General features: G+C 54.7%; 1 protein-coding gene across 1 annotated transcript in view; it reads right to left on the reverse strand.

The window, feature by feature from the left end:
* The window catches only part of ACOT11 (acyl-CoA thioesterase 11), a 41,827-nt gene that overhangs the window by 1,511 nt on the left and 14,824 nt on the right, over positions 1 to 25,492 (reverse strand). The window contains exons 2-14 of the mRNA XM_036257197.1: positions 17,057 to 17,267; positions 16,072 to 16,141; positions 12,331 to 12,391; positions 11,212 to 11,310; positions 10,582 to 10,723; positions 8,747 to 8,903; positions 6,975 to 7,094; positions 5,949 to 6,093; positions 4,585 to 4,640; positions 3,485 to 3,551; positions 3,041 to 3,124; positions 2,241 to 2,374; positions 292 to 423 (exon numbers count right to left, since the gene is read on the reverse strand). Of these exons, the coding sequence (XP_036113090.1) occupies positions 292 to 423; positions 2,241 to 2,374; positions 3,041 to 3,124; positions 3,485 to 3,551; positions 4,585 to 4,640; positions 5,949 to 6,093; positions 6,975 to 7,094; positions 8,747 to 8,903; positions 10,582 to 10,723; positions 11,212 to 11,310; positions 12,331 to 12,391; positions 16,072 to 16,141; positions 17,057 to 17,267 (1,478 nt within the window). The remainder of the gene's footprint in view (positions 1 to 291; positions 424 to 2,240; positions 2,375 to 3,040; positions 3,125 to 3,484; positions 3,552 to 4,584; positions 4,641 to 5,948; positions 6,094 to 6,974; positions 7,095 to 8,746; positions 8,904 to 10,581; positions 10,724 to 11,211; positions 11,311 to 12,330; positions 12,392 to 16,071; positions 16,142 to 17,056; positions 17,268 to 25,492) is intronic.

Below are 25,492 nucleotides of genomic sequence, written 5' to 3' on the forward strand. Positions count from 1 at the left end.
CCGAGGCACAGGGGCAGACACCACCATCCAGCCAGCACGGGGCTGTCACAGGATGGAGGCCAAGGAGGCCCCTTGTGAGAAATGGCCTCGCCACCTCAGGTTCAGAGACTACCTGCTTTCCAGTATGAGCAACCAGAGGGGAGGTGTGTGCACGTCCTCCATCTTACCCATGGCAGGAGGTGGTACCTGGCGTCCCGCAGCCAGTAGAAAGAGAGCCAACGCTAGGCTGATGTCCCCCCCGGGGAGGGAGATGACCCCTACCCACCCTCAACCCAGCAGGCAGGCACCCACCCGTTGTCACAAGGCCTCCGCCGGGAGGCCAGGATCACAAAGTCCTGGGGCTTGGGGTCACTGCCAAAGGCCGGGCTGATGACATGGTAGATGGCATCGTCCTCGTCCACCTGCTGCACTAGTTCCACGCTCCTGTGGGGAGGTCACTGAGTCAGCACTTGGGGGGCACTTCAGCCCTACATGACTCAAAAGGACACAGGAGGGTAGGAAGGCCCGGCCAAGATGCACACACGCACGCACACAAGCAAATACATAGGCACAGACATGGGGACGGATGAGCACATGCCCACGGGCATGCCGCCATGCTCAGACGCATGGATAGACACCCACAGCGCACACACACCCATGTGTGTCTGGACACGTCTGTGCAGGTGTGATGATGTGCTGGTTGTACTGAACATCTGCCGAGCACTCCCTGAGTGCCAGGCACATGCAATCCCACGTCAGCCCGGGTGGCGGGTGGTCTCAGTGGCCCCATTTCATAGAGGGGCTGGGTCTCAGGGAAACAGCCTGCCCACAGCCACAGAGCCAAGCAGGAAGCAGAGCTGGGATGTCCCAGGCTGTCAGGTGCCAGTGCTATGTCCCTCAGGCCTGAGCACGCTGCACCCATGTGCCCAACACACACATAGGCTTACACCAACACACACGCACACATACACATGAGGACATCCACAGAGGTGCATATGACCATGTCCAGGCCTGCCCCTTCTCCCCTGCTCTTGCGCCCACCCTCAGAGCCTCAGGAGTAGGAAGGGGAGAAGCAGCAGCTAGGGGCTCTCTCCCCTCAGGCTGCTTCCCTCACATCCCACCAAATACCGCGATCTGCTCTGGCCTCCGAGGCCCACACCAGCCTGCCTCCTTCAAGAAGGCCCCCTACCACACAGCCAGCTGCCCCGACATCCGCCACCAGCTCACTTCCAGGCTTCTTGAGTGGCACTGCCCACAGGCCTGGGGTCACCTACAGCAGGGCTTTTCAAAGCAGCACAACCCATTTTGCAAAGAAATCTTAAGCAGAAAGCCCGTGTGTGAACAGCTCCAGTGGGCCTGCTCGGGGAGGGCGTGGAGGTAGGGGGAGAAGGCCAATTTATCAGAAATCTAATGGCCTGCTCACTGTTTCTGAAAGCACTGGTCCCCTTGTGGAGGCTTGGGAATGGAGGCTCCTCGTTATAAGCCACTGGAGAGATGATCAAAGGAGCCCCCCCAAAGTAGGGTGTTGGCATAACAAAATGATTTCAAAGGGACTTGACAAAATACCACTTTCAACCTAACATTCCAGATTAAACACTGAAATTCTGGCTATTTTCCCAAGAACATATCTCCTTGACTAAATGCAAAAAGATAGTCATATGAAGAGTCAGTAAATTTGGGGAGTAAATGTATTCACAGGAATAACCTTTGTGTTTAGCCATTCACTACATTTTAAAAATAACGTGTTTGTGTCCATATCCATACGCAGAACATGGTCAATTTAGTAAGTTGGCCATACTATGAGTTGGCCTGAACTGGGGAGGGGGTCCCCACCCTTTTTAGACTTCCAGCTGCCACCCAGGCAGTATCTGAAACTTTTGGGAACATAAAATAACACAGACTGAGAATCACTGATCATCCCAGAGTGTAAATCCATGACCTGCCTCCCAAGTACACATTTTAAGAGGAGGAAAACTAAGGCTCAGAAAGGAAGTGACTGGCCCAAGGTCACAGCTAGTTGGACCAGAAGCAGGACCAGGCCTTCAACTTCAGTTCCAGGCTCAGTTCCTTCTCTAAAGGCTCCAAATAATCCCGACCCTGAGTCCCACCTAACACATCACACACACACACACACACACACACACACACCCGGTAATGTCAGCCGGGTGAGCACAATGAGGACTAGCTCAGCAGGACACTGGAGGGCCACCCTCCCCATCAGGCCTGAGAAGGGACCCTGCCACCTGCGCCCCGGCCCTCACCGGTAATGCTTGTCCCACTCGGGCCTCCGACGCAGGTCTGAGAGCAGCAGGAAGGCGTGGGCCGCGTCCACACTCACCGACATCTCCATGTGGAAGGAGAGGTACTTGTCATCCTCCAGGATGTACAGGCTGACCTGCGTGGGACAGAGGACGGCCTCGTTCAGGCATCCCCTCCCAGATGTCGCTGGCTGCGGGGTGGGCTGACTGCGGTGCTGGGGCCAGGGCTAGGAGCTCAGCAATGCCACTGACTTGCTGTGTGACTGCAGACAAGCAGCTCGACCTCTCTGAGCCTCAGCCACATCCCTACCAAAGTGGCTGTTGAGAGAATTTGGCACGAGTGGACAGAAAGGTGTCTCAAGAAGCGGTGACTGAGGCAACAGGGAATGGATCCTCAGAGCCAGGTGCCCATCCAACCCCTAAGGTCGCAGTGGGAAAGTGACTCATCCCCGGGCACAGGTGGGAGAGGCAGAGCTTGTCTTCCCTCGGCCATGCTCGGGCGCTGCCCCACCCCTCCCCCTGTGACTCACAGGAGCAGAGAGGAGGAAGCAGCTGGGCAAAGAGCAACAGGGGTAAGAGATGGGGGCAGGAAGGTGGGCGGGCAGGGGAGAAGGATTTGGGGTTTTCTGCTCCGGCCCCTGTGAGGGCTGGTATGTTTCCATGACTGGGTTGGCTTCATGATCTTATCCCAGTCCTTTTAAGAAACCCCCTTTGACATGAGTGACTTCAGAGACTTTCTGTTGCTTGCAGTCAGCCACCTCTGGTTGCTCAGAGGAGAGATGGTGGGGGGTGGGGTCAACTACCTGGTTGTTCTCCGAGGACAGCACCCAGTTGTCCTTGGCCACAAGCATCTTCAGGGAGGAGACATTGTTGTAGCTCAGGTACACCTGGACGGGACACAGAGAAGCCTCACCTTCTCTCCCTGCCCACGGGGCTCCGTGCCAAGGCCATGCTGATGGGGGGGAGGAACTTGCACCATGAAGTAGGGTGGGTGCTGGGCTTTGGGGAGGGAGGCCCAGGCCCAGCCTGCCTTGCCCAGTGACCCTGGACAGGCTGCTCCTCCTCTCAGGGCCTCAGCTCTCTCCTGCCGAACAGGGACATAGGAAAGCCCTTTGCTAACCACATGAATCCTGAGGCACAGGCATCCTGGCCCCTTCAGGCCTCCCTCCGAACCCACTCTGACAACAGGGAAGGGCTGGGGGCTCCCATGGGGCTGAGGACTCTCCCCTCAGAGCTGAGGGCCTCACCTGGTTGCTAGGGTCCCAGGGCACAGAGAGAGGCACCTCTGTCTGCTTACAGGACACAATGTACTTCCTGGGAGGGAGAAAAGATGACAACCTTGATCCCTTGGGAGCCCATCTCTTTGGACAGACTTCACCGCATGTCAACTTTGCACCAGGCCCTGAGCTCGGCCTAGCAGGTGGGAGAGACTCCCACTGGCCAGGGAGACTGGGTGGGCACACAGAACACAGCAGCGAGAACATAGCAACTCAGTCGTAGGACAGGCCAGGGGCAGGGTGCCGGTGCCTGATGCCTCAGTGTCCTCGTCTGTGAACGGGATCTGGAGTCACACCTGCCTCACAGGATCATCATGAGAACAGTGCTCAGCATGTAAATGCTCCATAAACACACACTTTTCTTAACAACAAACAATGGCGGTGGCCTCTGGGGTGTTTACAGCTCTTTTACATTTGCAAAGTGCTCTCTTAGCAGCGTTGCTCAGACCTGGGTTTTCATCTTGGCCATCACATCCCCTCTCAGGGCCTTTCTTTCTTCATCTGCCAGATAGGCCGGAGTCAATGGGAGGAACAGGAGATTTAAAAGTGGCCAGACTCGCCCTGGCCGGTTTGGCTCAGTGGTTAGAGCGTCGGCCTGTGGTCCAGAGAGACCCGGGTTCAGTTCTCGCTAAGGGCACATACCTCGGTTGCGGTTTGTCCCCGGCCCTGGTTGGTTGTGTGGATGGCAGCCACTCGATGTGTCCCTTTCATGTCGATGTTTCTCTCTCTCTTTCTTCCTCTCTCTCCCTCCCGCTCTATCTGAACAAAAAATGGAAAAATGTCCTCGGGTGAGGATAAAAAAATAAAATTAAATTTAAAAAGTGGCCAGACCCGGCCAGGTTCAGATTCTCACTCCCAATCATGCGTGTGTGCCCCTGGCCACGATCCCTCTGTTCTTGGTGTCCTCACCTGTACCATGGGCCAGTCAGACCACTGTGGAATGAGGCTACCTGGATGGAAAGGGCCCAGCCAGTGCCCAGCACAGGGGCAGCATCGAAGTCCCTGAGGTCGGGAAAGCGGGTGGACAGCCCTGGGCCCGGTGTCCCCTCCCACCACCAGCCCCAACTTGCCTGTCCAGGCGGATCTTCCTCCTGGCGCTGGCCTCTCGGTACCGCCGCTCGCCGTCCTGGGAAAGAAGAGGGACAGACTATGGCACCAGTGGGATGACCAGCTTGCTCCCCACCCCTGTTACTTTCTGATCCCCCACACACACAAGGGCCAAGAAGACCCTGCGGCCCTGAGGTATTCAGGCCTCACTGGGGCAGCCGTAGTCAAAGCAACCTGGACCGGAAAATGCCAGGTCACTGAGCTCCAGCCCCAGCTTCCCCTCAGACGCTCTGAGTGACTCCAGGAACACCACCTGCCCTCACTGAACTTCAGTTTCCTCCTCGGTGGAAAGGGACCCCTGAGGGCACTCGCAGTGGCACTAAGAACCCAGGTTTACTGAGCACTTGCTCTGTACCAGGCGTCCATCTAAAGTGCTTTCCATGCGAATTTCATTTAAGCAACCCTCAGAGATCGGGACGCATATGATCCCATTTTACAGAGGAGGAAACTGAGGCACAGAAAGGTTAAGTGGCTTGCCCAAGGTCACAGGGGTAAGGAGTAGAACCAGGGACAGAACACAGATGGCCTGACTCAGAGCCTGCCTCTTACCTACTACATCTAATGTGTCCCCACTTGCGAGCATTAAATGGCGACGGCTGGAAAGGCATCTCGGGGCCTGTACACTGTGCTGCCCACCTGCTCGGCTCCCCATCCCTCCACGCACCACCCTCTCTTCACGGCCCAACACCAGCTATGGAGTGGGGAATTTCACACCCGTACTCAGTCTCGCAAGGAAGGCAGGGCCTCTCCAAGGCCACTCCCTGGCCCTCCAGAAGCAAGGCAGGTCTGGCCCAGTGGAGGCACGAGGGGGCATTGCTTTAAGGAACAGCCTCTGACCTAGGCCCTGACTCTCATCCCTGCTCCTTGCTCTCCTGGCACCATCATCATAACAGTCACCACTTCCTGCACGTCTGCAGGCCTACCCCAGGCACAGGGCCAATGTGCCACAGGCCCCACAGCCTGTGAGACCTGGACTGCAGGAACACCCGCTGTACAGGTGGGGGCCGAGCTCACAGAAGGCTCCCACAGGACGTAGCAGAGGTGGTTCCCACCCACATCTGACCCCAAAGCCAGTGCACTTCCAACTCTGTTACTGCCCACTGGGAGCCAGGCCCACATGCATGGTCTGCATGCTTTCAGGCAGAACGAGGTTCCCGCCTGGCACAAGGGGCATTTCCAGGGGCCACACCAGTGCGCTCAGCACCAGCTGTGCCCCAGCAGAGGCACAGCTAGCTGCTCCTCGGGCCTATCAGGGGCTGGTAGGCACCCCCACCCTGGGCAGAGAGGGAGGGAGCTGGTGGAAGGACAGGGTGCTCTACCCACTCACCCCAGGCTGGGGCCGAATCCAGGGCAGCATCTGCGGCTGGTCCTCTGCATCCAGGACCATGAAGGTCATGAAGGCGCTGTTGATGTGTCGCCGATGGGTCTCGGCCTCCTGGCGGTAGGCCTCCACGCACACGCCCACCTCCATGCTGAGGGGGAGAGGGCTGCTCGCATGCTGGACACACCTTCCCGGGCCCATGCCCCCTCCCAACACCACGCACCCCTGCAGTTCCTCCTGGGTCGGAGCCCCACCGGCAGGAAACCCAAACTGTTCCCTTTCATCAGCATTTACAGAGCTCCTAAGAGGGGAGCCGAGCTTGAACCCGGGCTGCCTGGCTCCAGGGCCTTTACTTCTATCAACTACACTATGATCTTTGAAATCACCAAAAAAGATATTTAAAGTAAGCTCTTATGGGAGCAGGTGTCAGGATTCATTTCAAAGGTAGGGCTCTGGGGACTAAGTTTTGTTTTAGGCAAAGGGTGGGAAAAGGTTTGATGACAACAGAATACTGGCAAGAGCAGCCTGTGACCCACGGTGTGGCAGGCCCGGAGGCGTGAAACAGGGAGACACACAGGGTGGGGGAGCCCAGAGGAGGGCACATGAGCTGAACCTTGGTGAAGGTGAACAGACCCAGCAGCAGGGCAGGGTTTAGACCGGTCTGCAGGGCAAAGGGTTCCTGCAGGTTTGCAGTTGGGTCTTTTCTTTTTTTCTTTTTTAATCCTCATCCAAGGACATTTTTCCATTTTTCTTCAGATAGAGTGGGAGGGAGAGAGGGAGAGAAAGGGAGACAGAGAAACATCGAAGTGAGAGGGCCACATTGACTGGCTGCCTCTCGCACAGCCTGACCAGGGCTGGGGACGAGCCTCAACCGAGGTATGTGCCCTTGACCGGAATCAAACCCATGACTCACTGATCTGCAGGGCGACACTCTACCTCTGAACCAAACCGGCCAGGGCAGTAGGGACCTTTCTTGGGTCAGGAAGAGCCCTCAGCCCCTAGGGACCCTGGTCCTGCCCATCCCAGCCTCACCTATGCTTGAAGGCGTTGTTCACAATGGCCTTGAGCACCAGGCGGTCCCCAACCTGGGATGGTCCCCGGAAGTGAAACATCTCAATGGCTTTCAGCGTAGGGTGGGCACGACACAGCCGGCTGGAGGAGGCCAGGGGTTGGGGACAGAAGAAACGCCCGTGGTGCTTCAGCCACTGGCTCGAGCCAGCCTCTACTCCTACCCCCATGCCCAGACCCAGCCAAACCACATGCGCCCCCTTCAGGCCCAGCCACTCCCACCAGGGACATTTCTGCCCAGAGGAACAGAAGCGAGTCCCATTTCAAAGCTTAGAGTATTGAGGTCCATGTGCACGATTGGAGGGCCAGAGTTTGAGGTGACAGAAGAAAACCTAAGGAAGGGCTTCGGGTAATCCCTACTCCATTTTCATGCCAACTTTTCCACGTTAGCTCCTGCTGTCCCTGCTACCTGGATGTCTCACTTTACCCAAAGCTGTTTATCATTCAAGGCCCAGCTGAAGTGTTCCTCCAGGAAGCCTTCCCTGACTACCCAGACTCTGATTTTCCTGAGATCTTACTGCACTCATAGTTTGCATGGCCCAAAAGGGCACTGCTTGTGCATTGTGTCCCACCCATTAAACACGGAGGAGAGGCCACGGGAGCAAGGCTCTGAAGGGGTGAGGAAGGATTTTCCAAAGGAGGGTGTGGGTTAGGAAGAGCATTCCTGGCAGAAGGAACAGCAAGTACAAAATCAAAAAGGGTAAGAGTGTCAGTTAATGAATGTCAGTTATCTTAACTATAAACATGCCCCAATATCTAGGGTAGAATGAGCCCAAGACAGGTGCAGAAGTTATAGAAGAATAAAGGAATTAGTTTCACCTCTGGAGAGAAGGGACTAGTCAGAGAGACTTCATGGAAGAGGTGGGCAGGATTTTAGCAGACAAGGGAAAAAGGGGTGGCATGGCAGGAGACCGGACCAGGGCAAGGCACGGGCATGCTCCACAGAGAGCTGCCCATGCAGGGCTTGTATTTATTTTTTATTTTTTATTTTTTTCTTTCGCTTTGACTCCAATAAAGACCCTGGAATTAGCTATCATTGGGTAATTGTGGATCATGTATCTACTTTTGAGCTAATCACTGAGGGTTTGGAATATGCCAGTTGGCATGGCTCATCTAGGATTGATATGGTAGCCAGCTTCTAAGATGGCCCCTAATGATTTTTTTTTTTTAATCCTCACCCAAAGATATTTTTTCCATTTATATTTATTTATTTATTTACTTAATCCTCACTCGAGGACATTTTTCCATTTTTGGTTCAGATAGAGTGGAAGGGGGAGAGAGAGAGAGAGAGAAACATTGAAGTGAAAGGGACACATCAAGTGGTTGCCACCCACACAACCCAACCAGGGACAAACTGCAACCGAGGTACATGCCCTTAGCGGGAACCGAACCCGGGTCTCTCTGGACCACAGGCCGACGCTCTAACCGCTGAGCCAAACCGGCCAGGGCTAAACAAGTTATTGGTTTTTGTTTTGTTTTTTGGTATGTGCCCCTAGCGGGAACTGAACCCGGGACTCTCTGGTCCGCAGGTCGATGCTCCAACCGCTGAGCCAAACTGGCCAGGGCCCATGCAGGGCTTTCTAAGTCAAAGCAGGCATGGCCAGCTCCCAGAACACCACTGCTGTCTGGAAGCTCCTGAGCCTCGAATGCCCACACCAAGCATTCTGTCCTGGCGGGAGCTGGCTCAGGGAAGGAGAGAAAGGAAGCGGGGCAGAAGCAGTGTACTCTCCTCTCACCTGGCTGCAATAGTGGCCACATTCTCCATCCAGGCCATGATCTGGCCCCCGAACGTATTGCCCTGGTGATTGGCATGGGGAGGCAGGACCAGCTCCACGCTCTCCACGCGGGTCCTCTCGGCCGGTACCACGTGGTTGCAGTCTCTGGTCTCCAGATCTGACCAAGGCAGGGCAGGGGGGTGTCAGAAGCTTCTCCAGAGCAGACCCTCCCCAGGGCAGCCCAGGATCCCACCACCACTCCACCCCACCCACATTCTCTCATTTACTCAGCACCGTGTGCTGCACCTACGTGCGGAACGGGAGAAACGGGTGCGAGATGAGGCCGGTGCAGAGCAGGGGCAGGGCACCAGCTTTGAGACAACACACACCTGGACCCGCACCTCAGCTCCACCCCACACAGGCTGTATGAACTTGGGCCGGTCAAATACCCTCTCTGAACCTCAATTTCCTCATCTGGAAAGAGCAGGCGTCACACTCGACCTGATAGGACTGTGAAGATGAAATGCGATCTCCGTTCTCGGGTGCCTGGCACCAAACTCAGAAGGTAGCTCTTCCCTCCCCTGCCCTGACATGCCCTGTCCCTCGGGGGCAATGGCATTAGGATATCCTCAGTAGGAGAGACCAGACAGGTCAGCGAATCAGATGCTGACATGCCCCACCCAACTCAAGGAAGTGCCATCTCCCAGGGACAAACACCTGGTCAGGCAGGGCCCATCAAATAGGCAACATTTGGCCTGGCTTGCAGGCTGCTCAGAGATGCCACAGGAAGGGGACAGGGGAAGTCATGGGCCTGAGCCAAGGTCTGAAGGCAGGATGGCAGGACAGTCAGAGTCACGGGGAGCAACCAGGCCTTGGCTTGGCTGGAGCAGAGGGCACGTAAGGGACAGCACCAGAGGAGGCCGAGCGGTCAGCCAAGGGCCTGGATGCCAGGCTCAGGCATTTGGACTGACCCATGGGCAGAAGGGCTGTCAGGAAGGAGGGATTTAGGAGGGCAGAAGTGGGGTGGACGGCTCCAGGGAGAGCTGGACCTGCCCAGCCCCAGCCCCAAGGCCCAGAGTAAATGGCTAGTCCCACCTGCACCCCTCCCCACGCTGGGCAGCTGAACCACTATGACTTGTCCTAAAAGTGCCTCCTTGAAGTTCCTAATGTTCCGGATATCAGTGAGCAAATCCAAGGTTACTTCTCTGACCCTTTGCCCAGCCTATGTCCTCTGTCAGGAATACCTTTCTTATCTCTCCACCTGTCAAAACCCTACCAGTCCACAGTCCATAGAGATAGATAGTTCTATCTCCATGCCTACACCTATACTTATATCTATATCTATTTATCTATCTATCTACCTACCTACATATATGCTTTTATTTTTATTTTTTCTTTATTGATATTAAAGAGAGAGAGGAAGGGAGAGGAAGAGAGAGACACACATCAATGAGAGAGAACATCGACTGGCTGCCCCCCACTGGGGATCAGGCCCACAACCTGGGCATGTGCCCTGACCAGGAATCAGACTGGCGACCTCTTGGTGCATGGGTCAACCCTCAACCACTGAGCCACGCCAGCCGGGCCCTATAGGCTTTTTAAAAATTCTAGAGTCTTCAAGGTCAAGCTCAACACTACCTTCCCAAATACCTTAAATCCTAGCGACCCAACTGCATTTTGTGGATAACAAAGCGTTTTCCTCATGGCTGCTGGGAGCTGGGCAAGAGGCGCTCCCTCTTTCCTGAAGGAGACCTTGAGGCCACCAGCAGGTAGACATCCAAGGGAACGCCTTTCCTCCCTCTGCCCATGGGGCCCAGGGCAGAGTGGGGACAGCAGCTGCCCCCACAGCCACTCACCATACTGAACGCAGTTGGCGCAGTTGGCCAGGAGGTCCTTGATGGTGTCCGCATAGACCAGCCGCATGCGCCGGCGCTCGGCTGCCACGCTGTGCTCCGTCTTCTCCTCCTCTGTCAGTGGCGTGATCTGCTTCAGCTTCACCTGTGGGCAGGGGCGGGATGGGGGATGCTTGGAACAGCTTCCCTGAAACAGCAGCAGGGCCTGTCCCCTAACCACCATCTCACGCCTGGGGCTGCTGGAGAGCTACAAGTCTTTGCCCCCTCTTTGTCCACATTTTCCTGTCTCCATGTTCAGATACATCATACTCATCCTCCAAATGACCCAGGGTCCCTTCTGGGGCGAAGGCACACTAGATGGGGGTAGGGGTCACTGCAGCGCATGGAAGAGAATGGTGAGACCTGAAGAAGTCTCGTGTGAGATGCACAGGGGGAGGCGGGGAAAGGGAGAGCAGTAGGGTGCCTGGGGCTGGGTGGAGTGGGGGATGGGCCTTCCGCTAGGGGCTGTGGATTCCCTGCCACACCCCCACCTCCACCCCTCTGCCAAACCCCGGCCTCACTGCCCTGGTCCAGCCCCCCACGCCTGGCAGCCAGGGGGCCAGGAGCACTGAGCAGCCAGGTGTAGCCACCTACCTTGGAGAGCTCACGGTGGGCCACAAAGGTGGCCAGGGCCTTGCACACGCTCCACTGCTTCTCAGAGCACAGGTCCTCGGAGGTCACCTGGATGCCCACCTGGAGAGGCAGAGTCGGTGGAGGAGTGAGGAGGGAAGAAACAGACAGAGCTCACAGACCCGAGGCCCATAGCCCGGTGAGACAGGAAGCCCCACCCAGGCCCGGCCTCTGCTATTTCTGTATCACCCACCAAGTCTAGGAGGCTAGAGACCTGGGGGGTAGGTTCTGATTCTGTCCCTGGCTCCCTGGGAAACTCTGGACAAGTCACGTCCTTTCTCTGGGCCTTAGTTTCCTCATCTGTAAAGTGGGGATGACCATATCCACCCTCGCAGGGCTATTGAGAGGATTAACATAAGACTGTGTCTATGAAAGGGCTTAAGGTAAGTAAAGTGTTGGCTAAATTGAAAGGATAGATATGTGGAGGTGTCTGGGGGTACCTGGGAATTTATGGGGTGCACAGAGGCACAGATAGGACTTGCTACCTCAGCCTCAGTGGTCCCTAAGTAACCACTGGCCCTGCTGGTGAAGTTACCTCCATCTGACGTCCATGGGTGGCAAATACAGTCCCTCCCCCAGAGTTCACAGAGCGCTGTGCATCCCCCAAGAGTCCCTCAACTACCCTGAGGCAGAGAAACCATGCTCCCACTTGACAGATGGGGAGACAGAGTCTGTGGGAGGTCAGCTAAAGGACTGAAGGCCAGTGCTCGACCGCTCAGCCCGTGCCCCAGGGCCAGCACGTCTCTTCCTCGCATTTCCACAGGGCCTGGCTGCTGAAGACAGGGTCGAGTGTAGGTGTGAAGACCCAGGAGGCTAGAAGTTAAGTCCCACATTGGGATCTATGTGGCTTGGTGGCCTAGGGCAAATCCCTTCCTCTCCCTGGGCCTCGGCTTTTCCTCCCGCGTTATGGGGTGTTGGACAGGAAGATCCTTAGGATCCACCCAGCCCCACCAGCTGGTTCGGAACTCTGCCGCCTCAGCCAGGGCGCTGAGCGAGTAAGCCTGCGCGAGGGGCTGAGAACAGAGAGGAGGTAGAAAACCACCCAGCACCCACGCGTCCCCAGGCCGTGCCTGCCCCACACACCTCCATGCTGGTGTTGAAGGCCCGGTTCACCTTGGCCTTGATATTCACCACCTGTCCAACTCTGGGAGAGAAAAGCAGGAGGTGAGCCTTCCAGAGGGGGCAGAGGGAGGGAACGGGCCCCAGATACTTGTGGGGCCTCTGCTGGGGGGAATTGGCAGGAGAATGTCAGTTTACAGAACATATTCACATATGGATGTCACCCGAGTCCCCAAAGCCAGCCAGCAAGAGAGCGTTAGCATTCCTTTTACAGGAGGAGCAGCTGGCTGAGAGAAGTAGAGTGGGTTCATTTATCTGCCCCCTCCCCCCACCCCCTGTCCAATGAATGCGCGAGCTTCTTTTGCTCTCTGCTTACCTGTCCCCTCCTCAGGGAAGCCCTCCCTGCCCTGCTTTGTGAGGTTCACCTTCCTAATACTCCTTCCTGCAGATCGACCTCTGTCTCCCCCACAGTCCTTAAGCTCCACTGGGGCAAGGCCTAGCACAGGGCCCAGGGCACAGGACCCAGGGCACAGGGCAGTTCCTCCGCAAATAGGGGCCTTCTACATGAATACATTCCACATTTATTGCATACCTACTAAGTGCAAGGGGCTATAAACAGGGTGGGAAGGGAAATAAAAACATTTAAAGAATGCCTACTGTGTTCTACCTCATTTGAGCCTCAAAACAAGTGTGGCAGGAAAGTTTAGGGGCAGATTGAACATCAGAGAGGGTAAGCCATTTGCCCAAGGTCACCCAGCTAAAAAGTAACAAAGCCAGGAGTCTAGACTGATGCTGTTCCTGCTCTGGCCCCACTCCTTCTAGCTGCAGCCTGCCCTCTGGAATGAGTCCCACGTCCAGATGAACAGCCAGAATCCCTGGGGAGCCACCCAGCCTGCCTTGCTTGCTTGCTCAGTTCTAACAGTCATGTAGGGGACTATCATTTTTAGGAGATGCATGCTGACACGTGGAGGGATGAGTATCATGATGTCTACAATGTACTTTCAAATAGTTCAGCAGCGAGAGAGAGAATATGTATTTATTTATCCATATGTAGACAAAGCTAATTTAGCAAAATGTTAATTATTGAATCTCAGTGATGGTGATCATTATATTATTCAACTTTTCTAGAATTTTGAAAGTTTTCATGATAGAAAAAAGCCTTCCACTAGCCTCAAAACAAAAATAAAAGTTTATTTTCTGTGGTGCTCAAAAGAAATGTGTGGCTCTCCCCTCCCCTCCTCATCGTCCTGTCCGGCTGCCCCAACGCCAAGCAGACGCCCGTCTGGACCCCCAGCTCCTCTACCTTCCTAACTGTCCTCCATCGCACAGCTCAGGCCAAAACTGGCTTCTGTCCCAGGGTCACCGCCCAGCCTCCTTGGGGGTCCCCTCAAGCCTCTAGCTCCCCAGCACCCCTCCAGGTGTTCACATGGCAGAGAGGCAGCTGCCATAGACACATCTGACCCCTGTTCAAGCCCTTCCCCAGGACCAATTTACTCTCAGGGGACAGAGGAACGTGTTAAATGACACCCCAGTGATGCTAACAGTAAAACCCGGATGACAGAGAATGACAGAAGGCAAATGGCAAGGTTTCCTCAGCAAAGTGTTGAAGGAAGATATAACATCTGTAGATTTTAAAAAAAGACTTGAAACATATCAACCAACTGCAACCTTATTTGCATCCTGATTTGAACAACAAAAATAACTGTGGCCTGGTCAGTGTGGCTCAGTGGCTGAGCATCAACCCATGCACTAGGAGGTCGCCGATTCGATTCCTGGTCAGGGCGCATGCCCAGGTTGTGGGCCTGGTCCCCGGGGGGAGGGAATGCAGGAGGCGGCCAATCGATGTTCTCTCCCATCAATGTTTCTGTCTCTCCCTCTCCCTTCATCTCTCTAAGGTCAATAAAGAAAGGAAAAAAATAAATAACTTTGAAGCAAAACAAAATGGAAACAAACTCATGAGACAGTGTGGGCAATTGAATGGGGACTGGATATTCAAAGTACATGAGAAATTATTGTTACTTGTGTTTAGGTGTTTTGGCCTTGAGATTAAGTTTAAAAAGAGTTCTTACCCCTTAGAGATACATTTTTGAAATATTTTTAAATAGCAAAAGCAAAACAAAACAAAAATAACTTCCCCGGCTTTTCAGGTACAGCCAAGCCTTTCCTGGCCACCACCTATGCTCCAGGCCCTTCCCCAGCTTGCCCTCCTTCCCAAGATCCTCTCCAGCTTTCCCTTCCACCAAACCTGTGCCAGACTTACCTTCACTCTGCTGGTCTTGCAGCAGGTCCACGCGTCATGCACGCACCCCCCACCCGTCCTCTCTACCCCTAGCTCCTCCGACTGCCAGAATATGTGTTGCCAGCAGAGACCCAGACGTGGCCCAGAACAACTCTGCTATTCTTTTTTTTTTTTTAAGCGAAAGAAAAGTTTATTTGAAAAATAGATTCCCCACAGTGGGGAGGGGACCCAGGTGGGTTGCCCCAACTCTGCTATTCTTCAGTGTCACTACTTACAGTACTGATAGTACTAGAGCCAGCTCAAACACTTCCTCCAGGAAGCCCCCCTTGATTAGCCTCTATGTCACTACACACACCCTGAGACATATAAGAAATATGGTCCATTGCTTAAGAGCAAGCGCTCTGAGACAGACTGCCTGCCTGCTGGTATATCCTGGGTCTTCTACTAGCTGTATGACCTAAAGCAAGTTATTTTACTTCTCTGCTTCTGTGCCTCAGTTTCTTATTCTGTAACACGAAGATACTAATAACCAGAACCTCATAGTATTGATCTGAAGGTTAAATAAGTTAATGTATTAAAAAAGGTATTGCAGCCCTGGCCAGTTTGGCTCAGCTGTTAGAGCGTCGGCCTGCGGTCCAGAGAGACCCAGGTTCGGTTCCCACTAAGGGCGCATAGCTCGGTTGCAGTTTGTCCCCAGCCCTGGTTGGTCGTGTGGGTGGCAGCCACTCGATGTGTCCCTTTCACATCAATGTTTCTCTCTCCCTCTCTCTCTCTCTTCCTCTCTCCCTCCCACTCTATCTGAACAAAAAATGGAAAAATGTCCTCGGGTGAGGATAAAAAAAAAAAAAAAAAGGCATTGCAGCCCTGGCTGGTTTGGTTCAGCAGTTAGAGCATCAGCCCATGGACCAAAGAGTCATGGGTTCAATTCCCAGTCAAGGGCATGTTCTTCGGTTGAGGGTTCAACTCCTGGCCCCGGTTAGGGTTGTGCAGGAGGCAACCGATAGATGTGTCTCTCTCGCATTGATGTTTCTCTCCCTCTCTCTCTCTCTTTCTTGCTCTCTTTCTGTCTTTCTCTCCCTCCTTTCCTCCACTCTCTCTAAGAACCAATAGAAAAAATATCCTCCGTTAAGGATTAACAACAACAACAAAAAAGCATTCACCAATTAAGTTTAATTCCTTCCATTTTGCAGATAAGAAAAACTGAGGAGCAGAGAAGAAATCTGACTTCACCAAAGTCACACAGCACCCCATGATGCTGCCTGGGAAGCATGCAACTCCAAATTTGAAGCAACTTCCTTGGCTCCACACTGGTTGAGGGAACCTCCCCCCTCCACCACAGCAGCTAGTGCAAGCCAGCTCCCAGCCCACAGCTGTCCCAGAGACCCGCAGACGGTCATTGCTTCCCAGGGGCTCCCCCCACTCCATCTGCAAAGGCCGCCAGGTTCCAGTCAGGAGGGACAGAGGAGGGGTCTCTAGGCTCATGGTGGGAAGCCCAGAAGGACCTAGAGGCAGGAGGGGTCACTTACCTAATGGTGTGCTCAAAATAGATATCATCCATGGAGGCCGTGACGCAGGGACAGCCAGCGTGCCTCTCCGCTGGCATCAGGAGAAGAAAGCCATGTGTTAGCCGCCTCCCATGTGTGCAGGCCTCTGACCAAATGTCAGACCTCCCCAGCTAAGGCCACAACCTTCTTCACTTGTCGTCAAGGTTGTGTGCCCTGTTTCATATACCTGGGTTTTGTCTATCTAGTACCTCTCCCTTCTGTTCAGCTACAAGGTACTTGAGGGCAAGAATTGTTGCCTGCTTTGTTCATTGCTGTACCCCAGTCCCAGAAGAGTGTCTGGCACATAGTAGACACACAATCAGTAGCTGTTGAATAAATGAATGGTCACGCCATGCTAGTCAGCCTCCTAGAGTGCCCGCACGTCTGCTCAGTCAGCCTCGTCCACCTTTGTTTGCTCGCCTGAATCATTCTCACCCTCGAGACTCAGTTCACGTGTCTCAGTCCCTCTAGACTCCCTTCTCTGTCCCCGGGGCTGGGTCACGGTCTCTGGTCTGTTCTCCCACAGCCCCCATTTCAGCTCCCTTTCCCAGTCACTATAAAACAGTGATGGGGGCAGTTGGGTCACCTGTCTGTCCCCCACCGCCATCAGACTGTGAGCTCCCTGTAGGATGGAGAATACTGGGACAACAAAAGCAATGAAATGGGTTCAATTCAACTTAAGGTAGGGGCTCGTTAGGGCAGACAGCATGGTGCGTGCTCACAGCACTCCTCAGCCAGTCTGGGGGCAGCCACGTTTAAGGCCATCCTGTGCTGGAGCAGGGACCCAAGGGCACTCAGAGCTGGGGCTTTTGGGGGAGGGTGGGTCAGAGCTGAGCATCGAGAAATTGGAGTGGGCATCGCAAGCGGGGATGAGGGACAGCAACCATGTCAGCAAAACCGAGGCCTCTGCTCCGGGTGTGTGGGGCCCGTGGGTGGGAGGACGGCTGTGCCAGTGCTCACGCCTCACCAGACAGGCAGGCCGTGGTGTCGATCCACTTGAGCAGCTGCCCGATGCTCAGCTCGCCACGCTGGTTGGTGTGGCAGGGCAGCACCAGCTGGCTCATCTGCACCTCTGTGGGGTTCCGGTACCCCTCACCATCGGCCATGGCGCTGTCCTTGTTCTCTGCGCGGGAGGCTGACTTCCGGGACTGGCGATTAGAGAACACGGAGGCGAAGCCCTGGGGAACAGGTGGGGTCAGAGAGGTCAGCTCACTGCAGGGTCCCCTGGGTCTGCCCATCCCTGAGACCTGAGGGCTGGAGGGAGAGAAGAGAGCACCTCAGGGCCACCTCCCACCAGATCCCAGCTCCAAGCCCTAAGCCCCAGCCCTAAGCCCCAGGGAGCCATCTGGATGCCCAGGTCCCTTTCAGCCAACAGCTCCTTGTTAACATGACCTTGGCCTGAGGGAGGGGAAGAGAGAGGACTCAAGCAGAGAACTCAGTCCTCCTTGCTTCAGCTTGTGGGTCAGCTTTTTATTATTATTATTATTTAAATATTTTTAATTCTTTTTATTGATTTTATTTTTTAAATTTTTTTTTTTTTGGTACGTGCCCCTAGCGGGAACCGAACCCAGGACTCTGGTCCGCAGGTCGATGTTCCAACTGCTGAGCCAAACTGGCCAGGGTATGGGTCAGCTTTTTAAAGTTTTGCCTCCAATTGACCTTCATGCTCTAAAGAGTTCCCCTCCCTGTGCAGAGCCCTCCAGCAGACAAGCCTGGGGATTTGTTCCCACAATCAGATGTTTCAAGAAGCAGCTCCTATTTCATCCCCCAAGGGCCCTTCCTTGGGCTCCTTGCTCTTCGGGTGACACCTCTGCTGGGTGCTCATCTGTCTTTAGCACTTAGCTCTGCAGACTGGAAGGGCTCCGGAAAGTCACTGCGCAGCTGTGAGCCAGGGCAGGGCTACAGCAGCTGCCAGCTGGAGAACCAGCTGAGAAAATCCTCAAACCCATTCATTAGAGGTGCAGCTTCTGCCCAGGGCCCAGCTCCTCTTAGAACTGGACAGAAGAGGCGTCGAGTGCCTAGCAGTCCCTCGGATGCGGTGGGATGGAGAAGGTGGAGCCGACCTGCCATCTCCTCTCGGGTCCACTTTCCCTAATCAGACTGTGAAGAGAGCTGGGTATACCTGCGTGTGTGAGAAAAATGACAGGAGGAGCAGGCAGGAGTTCCAATTCTCATGGCCAGTGTCAATTGCGGTGATGATAGCAGTTGTCACCAACATTTGTATGGCACTTATTAAATATCCAACACTCTTCTAAGCACTTTCCATGTACTAATTCCATTTTATCTGCACAACAAACCCCTGCGGTAGGTTCATTATTATCCTCACTTCACAGTTGAGGAAACTGAGGCCCAAGTAAGTGGCAAAACGTATCTGTGACCCCAGAGGTCTGGCTGCGTCTGAGGTCCCGCCCATCACACTGCAGTGCCTGCGGGGATCCCAGGGCTCAGAAGAGAGGAAGCCAGAGCTCCGGGCCTGGATTCAGCAGCAAAGAGTGTCACGACCCGAGGCTGACCCTGCCACTGCTCAGATGGGGGCAGTGACAGCTCAGGGCAGTGATGGCCCTCGTGCAGGGGAAGAGGGTGCTCCTTGGATAATTCCCCCTGTAAGGCTCCCTAGCTAATTCAGCAAATTCAAAACACACCAATATGACTGCTTCAAGGTTACTGACTCATAAATGGTGGAACTAGGATTTGAATGGAGCCTGTCTGACCCCAACAGCTGGAAGGGCCCCAGAGAGGCAGCCCACTCCCAAGAGTCCCTGGGTACGAGGTACAGCGCTGGGCACCGAGGGGAGAGAGGAGGGAAGCTGTTCCAGGAGCTCTCAGCGTGGGTGGAAGCCTTCAAGGTGCCAGGCTGCCAGGCTTGCAGGATCTTGCAGGCATCTCACAGGCCTTGTGTCTAAGCAGGAATATCACCATGGTAACCACTGCCAAGGCATTTCCAGCCTGGTGTGCACAGGGGCTGCATGGATGTGGATGCGAGTGGCTGCCTTTCTGGGTGTGGGAGACGGGAGAGGGAGGAAGCAGGCTGACTCTGTTCTCTTACACTGTTCCCAAACCCCTCCCACAGCCAGAGGTTCTGCCCAAAACGTTCCAGAAAGAAGCCTGGAGAAAGCTAGGGGAATGGGGGAGGCAAGATGCACAGGCGGAAAGAAGAAAGGCAGCAGACGTGTGGGGTTTCTGGGCAGTTCTGGGCATGCATACACCGTGTCCCTGCTTCACAAGCCTGTCTTCACATCCACCACCTCACTGGAGCCTCACCAGGAAGGCAGACCCCATTTCTACAGCTGAGGAAAGTGAGGCTGGAAACAGACCTGCACCAGAAGTCAGGACACCTGAGTTCTAATTCCCTCTGCTTCCCACTTGATCAATCCCCACCCCTACCAGCCTCCTATTTCCTGTTCTATGAAAAAGAGTCCCTGCCTTCCCAATGGACTCTACATGCCTGAAGGCAGGATCTTTGCTTCATTCATTCCTTCCTTCATTCATTCACTGAGCACCTCCTCTGCGCTAGGCCGTGGGCCAAATACTGAGAATGCAAAGGTAAATCAGGCCAATCCCTTTGAGAATCTCCTACTCTAGAAGGAGGACCTCATGCAAGGTTTGTGGAGGGACAAGCAGAGACAGACTTTGTGGAAGGACAAAGCAGAGACAGATTTGAGGGCTATGTGATCCTGAGCAAGTCCCCTCTCTTCCTGAGCCCCATCTATCACTCACAAAGTGGTCAGGGCCTGGTGCCAGGATTCTGGGGTTGAACCCTGCAGGGCTCCAGCATGCCCAGCTGAGATTTCCAGAGAGGAAGTAAAGGAGCCTTGTCACCCTGTCAGACAGGAAATACTGAGCTCCTCGCGCAGGGCTGAGCTCCCACATCCCCACCCTCTGCAAGCTGTGGGATAAGTCCCACTATGGCTGTCTCCCCACTCCTCTCAAAGAAAGGGGTACAGAGCCCCTGGGCTATCGCACCAGTGGAGGGGACAGCGCAGCACCGGTGGCCCAGGACACGGCCTCTCAGACTCCAACTCCTTCCTTGGCTACAGGACAGCCTGCCCGTGTCAGGCCAGGCCAGGCGTCCTTCTCGTCCCAGGGCGGGCGGGCAGCCAGCCAGCCTGGGAGGCAGCGGAGTGTGCAGGAAGGTTTGGCCAATGGGGCCCTAGAGCTGGGCCACTCCTCCCAGGGCCAGTCACAGGGGCGGTGGAGGTCCTGGATGAAGTCAGATCCTGGGGCAGCCAGGCAGGCTGAGCCAAGGCAGCTGCCGGGGGGGCAGAGCCCACTACTCTCAGAAGGCAGCCATGCCAGGCTCTGGCCGCAGCAGATTTGATAATTCCAGACTAGACCTCAGCTGGCTACACCAGGGTTCTGTGTCCCTCCTCCTGGGCCAGCTCGGTCACAGACCTGCTGGTCAGAGCAGGAGAGGCCACTTTGCCCAATTCCTTCATTGATGGGGGGACTGAGGCACATGGAAAGAAAGGCTGGCCCAGGGCCACACACCTGGGGAGCCAGGATGAACCCTCCTGGGCTGGTGCTCCTTAAGGCTATTTGACCACAGCCCCAACTAACACTTTTTTTTTTCTTTATTGATATTAGAGAGAGGAAGGGAGAGAGAGAGGGCGATAGAAACATCGATGAGAGAGAACATCGATTGGCTGCCTCCTGTATGCCCCCCACTGGGGATCAAGCCCACAACCTGTGCCCTGACTGGAAATCGAACCGGCGACCTCTTGGTGCATGGGTTGACACTCAACCACTGAGCCCCAACGGCTGGGCCACACTTACACTCTTGACCTGGATTTCCTCCCTCCCACAATGAGCCAGGTAACAGGGATACAACTCCCTGAAGCTCTCAGCCCACCCCATGCCCTGCCACGCCTGGGGCCCCACACTGCGTGGCCCTGGACTGTTTCCATAGCCTGTGCACAGGCCTCCAGTCTCCACCTCCTCTGGCCTCAGCACCAACGGGATGATCTGATAAAGCAGACCCCAGTCTGGACAACCATAACTTACTGTACCCTGCCTGGCAAGGAGACCAGTTCAGTCCTTGTAACCCCTCCTGCCCAGAACCGCACAGACCTGTCTAAACAGTCAGCCTGATCAGACACCCCCTGCTCCGGACGTGACGCGCCCTACTGCTCCCAGGATCAAGGCCCTGCTCTAGCTCCTGCCACGAGCCCAGCACCGGCCCTCCCAGCTCGCCCACAGGTGGCGCCTCAGAGCACCGATCTCCACTCCTCTGCCACGTGGGTGCTGCTTCTGCCTAGGTTCCCCTACCTGCCCTATCTGCCAGGTGAGTCCTTCCTCCTCCTTCTTCAGGTCCCCCCTTCCCTGCCTCTTCCCCGGGGACAGTTAGGGCCTCCCAGCCCCCACAGCCTCGCCCGTCTCCATGACAGCACTGACCAAGCTGGGCCATCACCGCAGGCAGACACTTCTCCCACCAGACAGGCATTCCCACGGGACAGGGCAGACTCGGGCCCGGCACCGAGCAGGTGCGAATGAACACCTGTGGAAGAGGCCCATGACGGGTCACCTGGAGCGGAGACCTGAAGATGAGGAAGTCAGGGGCAGAGAGGACGTGCAGACAGCAGAGCACAAACAGGAACAGTGGAGCCTTGGGTGGCAGGAACTGCCACAGCCAAGGAAAGCCTGAGACACTGTGTGGGCAGAGACGGGGGGAAGGGGCCAAGGGATCCCCAGAAACCCCGGAAGACTCCTGGAGAGGAGTGTGGCCTACAGTGATTACCCAGAAAAGGAGACCAGCCAGCAGAGGGATCATGGTCCCTGCAGGGACCATCGGAACAGCAGACAAGAGCAAGGGAGGCCCACCTGCCCTGGCAGTTAGGAGCAGGCTCGGGTGACCTCTCAACTGCCCGACCAGGACAGGCCTTGGAAATTGGCCCAGCCAGGGTTCGAATCTAACTACAACTAACTTGTGTGACCTCAGAGCAGCTGCTCAACTTCTCTGGGCCTTAGTTTCCTCATCTGTAAACAATGGGGTTATAATACCTACCTCCAGGGGTCATCCTAAGGATGAAACTAAATGAGATCAAAGGTTTAAAGCCCCTAGCACATGCCTGCCAGATGGCTAACATTTGTTGAGCACTTACTGTTAGTATTATAAAGCTGAGTTCCGACTTCCTACAGAAACATAGCTGGGAAAGGCCTGACTATAATTCACACTGGACTTTTTGTTTGTTTGGGGTTTTTTTGTGTTTTTTTTTTTAGAGAGAGAGAGGAAGAGAGAGGGGGAGAGAGATAGAAATGAATTGGCCACCTCCTACACGCCCCCCCACTAGGGATCGGGCCCACAACCTGGGCATGTGCCCTGACCGGGAATCGAACCGGCAAGCTCTTGGTACATGGGTCGACGCTCAACCACTGAGCCACACCAGCCAGGCACACGGGACCTGACAGAGCCTTCTCTTACCCATGCGTTCACCAGAGCTTTATGGGGAAGAGGCGACACTGTTAGCCTGTTTGAGAGGTTCTGTGAGAGTTCAAACAGCCATTGGTAATGCAGCCTGGACCCAAGCTCAGGGTGTGAGACTGAAAGAGCTGTTCCTCCCCTTGCCTCCCGGCTCTCCAGAGGGGCTGGGGACCAAAATGCAGGCTCCAGGGGGCAGGGAGAAGCAGCCTGTGGCCCGCCCTCAGAGCCTGCCGGCCCCTGAAGGCCTGGTTGTCTGAGCAGACCTCTGTGAGGTGTCTGAGGGGAGCTGCCTCGCCCGGTGCCCTGTCCCCACAAAGGTGGCTCCTGCCTCTCAGAGAGAGAGACCGGGACGGCCTCTGGTGGTTTCCCCACCAGCAAGGCAGGCACATTTGTCAACACCCTAAATTCCCCTTCAGGTTCCCTACCTTTCTCCCAAAAAAGGCTCTGAGGCAGCACACACACACACACACACACACACACACACACACACACACGAGGCACAGGCACTGGGAGCTGAAATGCAAACAGAGCTAAGAAACCAAATAAGGGAGAAGCAATTATGTTAGGAATCCAGTTGCACAAAGATACTGTCATACAGAATTGCATTTGGATTTGAGATTCCCAGCGGACAAGGCAATGAAGGGTAGCAGTGGGCACCAAACTCAGGTAAAAAGAGGGGGCAGTTGTCCACGAAGCCAGCCTGAGAACTGGGAGGACACTGGTGGGCTGCTCCAGGCTTCTTTTTTTTTTTTTTTTTATCCTCACCCGAGGATATTTTCCATTTTTTTTTTTTTTTTTGTACAGATAGAGTGGGAGGGAGAGAGAAAGGAAGGGAGAGAGAGAGAGAAACATCGACGTGAAGGGACACATCGAGTGGCTGCCACCCGCACGACCAACCAGGACCGGGGACAAACTGCAACCGAAGTACGTGCCCTTAGCGGGAACCGAACCCGGGTCTCTCCGGACCGCAGGCCGACGCTCTAACCGCTGAGCCAAACCGGCCAGGGCTGCTCCAGGCTTCTGATGGTCATATCAGATTATGCCTTTATTCTAAAAGATAAATACTGGTCCCCAGTGCCCGATACAAACATCCTCAATTTACTTCTAGCTAAAGGGTATGTTGGCACTTAACATTTTTCAAAAATTGGGGGTGGGAACGGTAGAGAATTAAATCAATAGTTTTTTAGTAAGACTTCCCATATGCCATTCGTTTGGTTAACATTTACTGAATACCTAGTATGTATCACGATTTATGTTAAGAGCTTTCAGATGTATTATCTCAGTAATGCTCATATCTACCCTGTAAGGCATTGTTCTACCCATTTTATTGATGAGCAAACCAAGGCTGAGAGCAGGTACATGCTTCTGAGCACCTGGGAAATGGTAGAACTTGATACTCCCAGACCCACCAGCCAAAATCCACATTTACATCTCTAGGGCACTTCCACAGGCCTCAGAGATGGAGAGATGGAAGAAATTCTTCCTATCTGAGACTCGGAGAGGGGAGCAAATTACCCCACATCACATAGCCAGTCAATGGCAGAGGAGAAAACAGAGCCCACGGCCTGGTCAGACTGACCAGGCGGCGGCCTCGCCCTTTGGATGGCCAGTGCTTGGGGAAGCTGCCCCAGGGGTGAGGAGTTTTACTTTGGAGCGATGGCAATGTTTTGGCTAGATAAAGGTGATGGTTGTACAACATGGTGAATGTACTAAATGCCACTGAATTCAACTTTAAAATGGGTAATTGTATGTTATATTTCACCTTGATAAAAAATGTTTTCAATTCTTCAGAAAAATACTTTAGATAAATATCAGGTAAGCCTACTAAGTTAAATTAAATGTAAAATGCCAGCTACACTGGCTAAAAAATGATGTTAGAAGCGGACTGTTTAGCATGGTACCTGGCACCTGGTAAAAACGGTCAGTAGCTTTTATTATTAGCTCTCTGGGCCTCAGTTTCCTCATGCGTCAAATGAGGCCTTTACCTATAGTCCCCAGACTTGGCTCCCAGGAGGAAGTCCTCCCAAGCCCGAGGCCCCTGAGCCTCGCTCACCCGCGTGCCCCCAGCCTCACGGGCTTCTTTCAGGTCCTCATTCTCATCACGCCACTGCCCTCCAGAGCCATTGCCTTTGCCATGCTCTCTGCCTCCTGCAGTGCCTACTCATCCCTCGGTTCCATGATCTCTTCCCGCCTCCCTGCTCCGGCTCCCGTGCCTCTCGAGCGTCTCCCCAGTGAGTGACCATGCTGACTTCACTGTGGGAGTGTCTGGCTGACACTGGACCAGAAGATCCACCAGGCAGGAGCTTCTCTCCCCACTCCTGCTGTCCACGGGCCTGGCTTGTTGGGGACCAAATGAATGAGTGTACTCAGTGGGTCCCCAATTCCCACTAGTGTCACCCCACAAAGGCAGGGAGAACACAGGCCATGAGTTCAGGCGAGGCTCCCCACTAGAGGTCAGGGCTCTCACCTGCCCCTTCACCTCATTCTAGAACAGAGAGCCTGAACATCACCTGCCTCCCTCCGCCCCCAAGGTAAAAATAAACTTGTCTGAAATCTGACACCTACCTTCAGCTGGATCAGGAGAACTCCCCCTGCCCCACAAGGAGCCTGCCAGGGGCCAAAGGGGAGGAGAGGGCATTCCCCTTCCTATCCCATGTGACCCATGGACCCCTGTTTGAGGGGTTATCACCGGCGAGGTACACAGGAGACCCGAGCCCAGAGAAGTCCCAAGTCCTGTCCAAGGTGCCCCTGCTCTGAACCACAGAACCAGGCACCCCTTCCTCCACCAGGAGAGTGGGGAGGGGTTCGGAGACCGATCACAATAGCCTGCTGGTGTGACTACGGAAGCTGAGGCACTGGGGCTCTCTGCCCAAGGTCTTAGAGAAAGGGCCCAGAGTCAGGCAGGCCTTGGGTAAGTTATTGAGAAGCGGAGGACAAACACCCTCAACCCGTCTCATCCAAGAGCAGTGTAAGGTCTAACGAAGA

The sequence above is a fragment of the Molossus molossus genome, unplaced genomic scaffold (assembly GCF_014108415.1).
Source record: "Molossus molossus isolate mMolMol1 unplaced genomic scaffold, mMolMol1.p scaffold_m16_p_12, whole genome shotgun sequence".
NCBI lineage: Eukaryota > Metazoa > Chordata > Mammalia > Chiroptera > Molossidae > Molossus > Molossus molossus.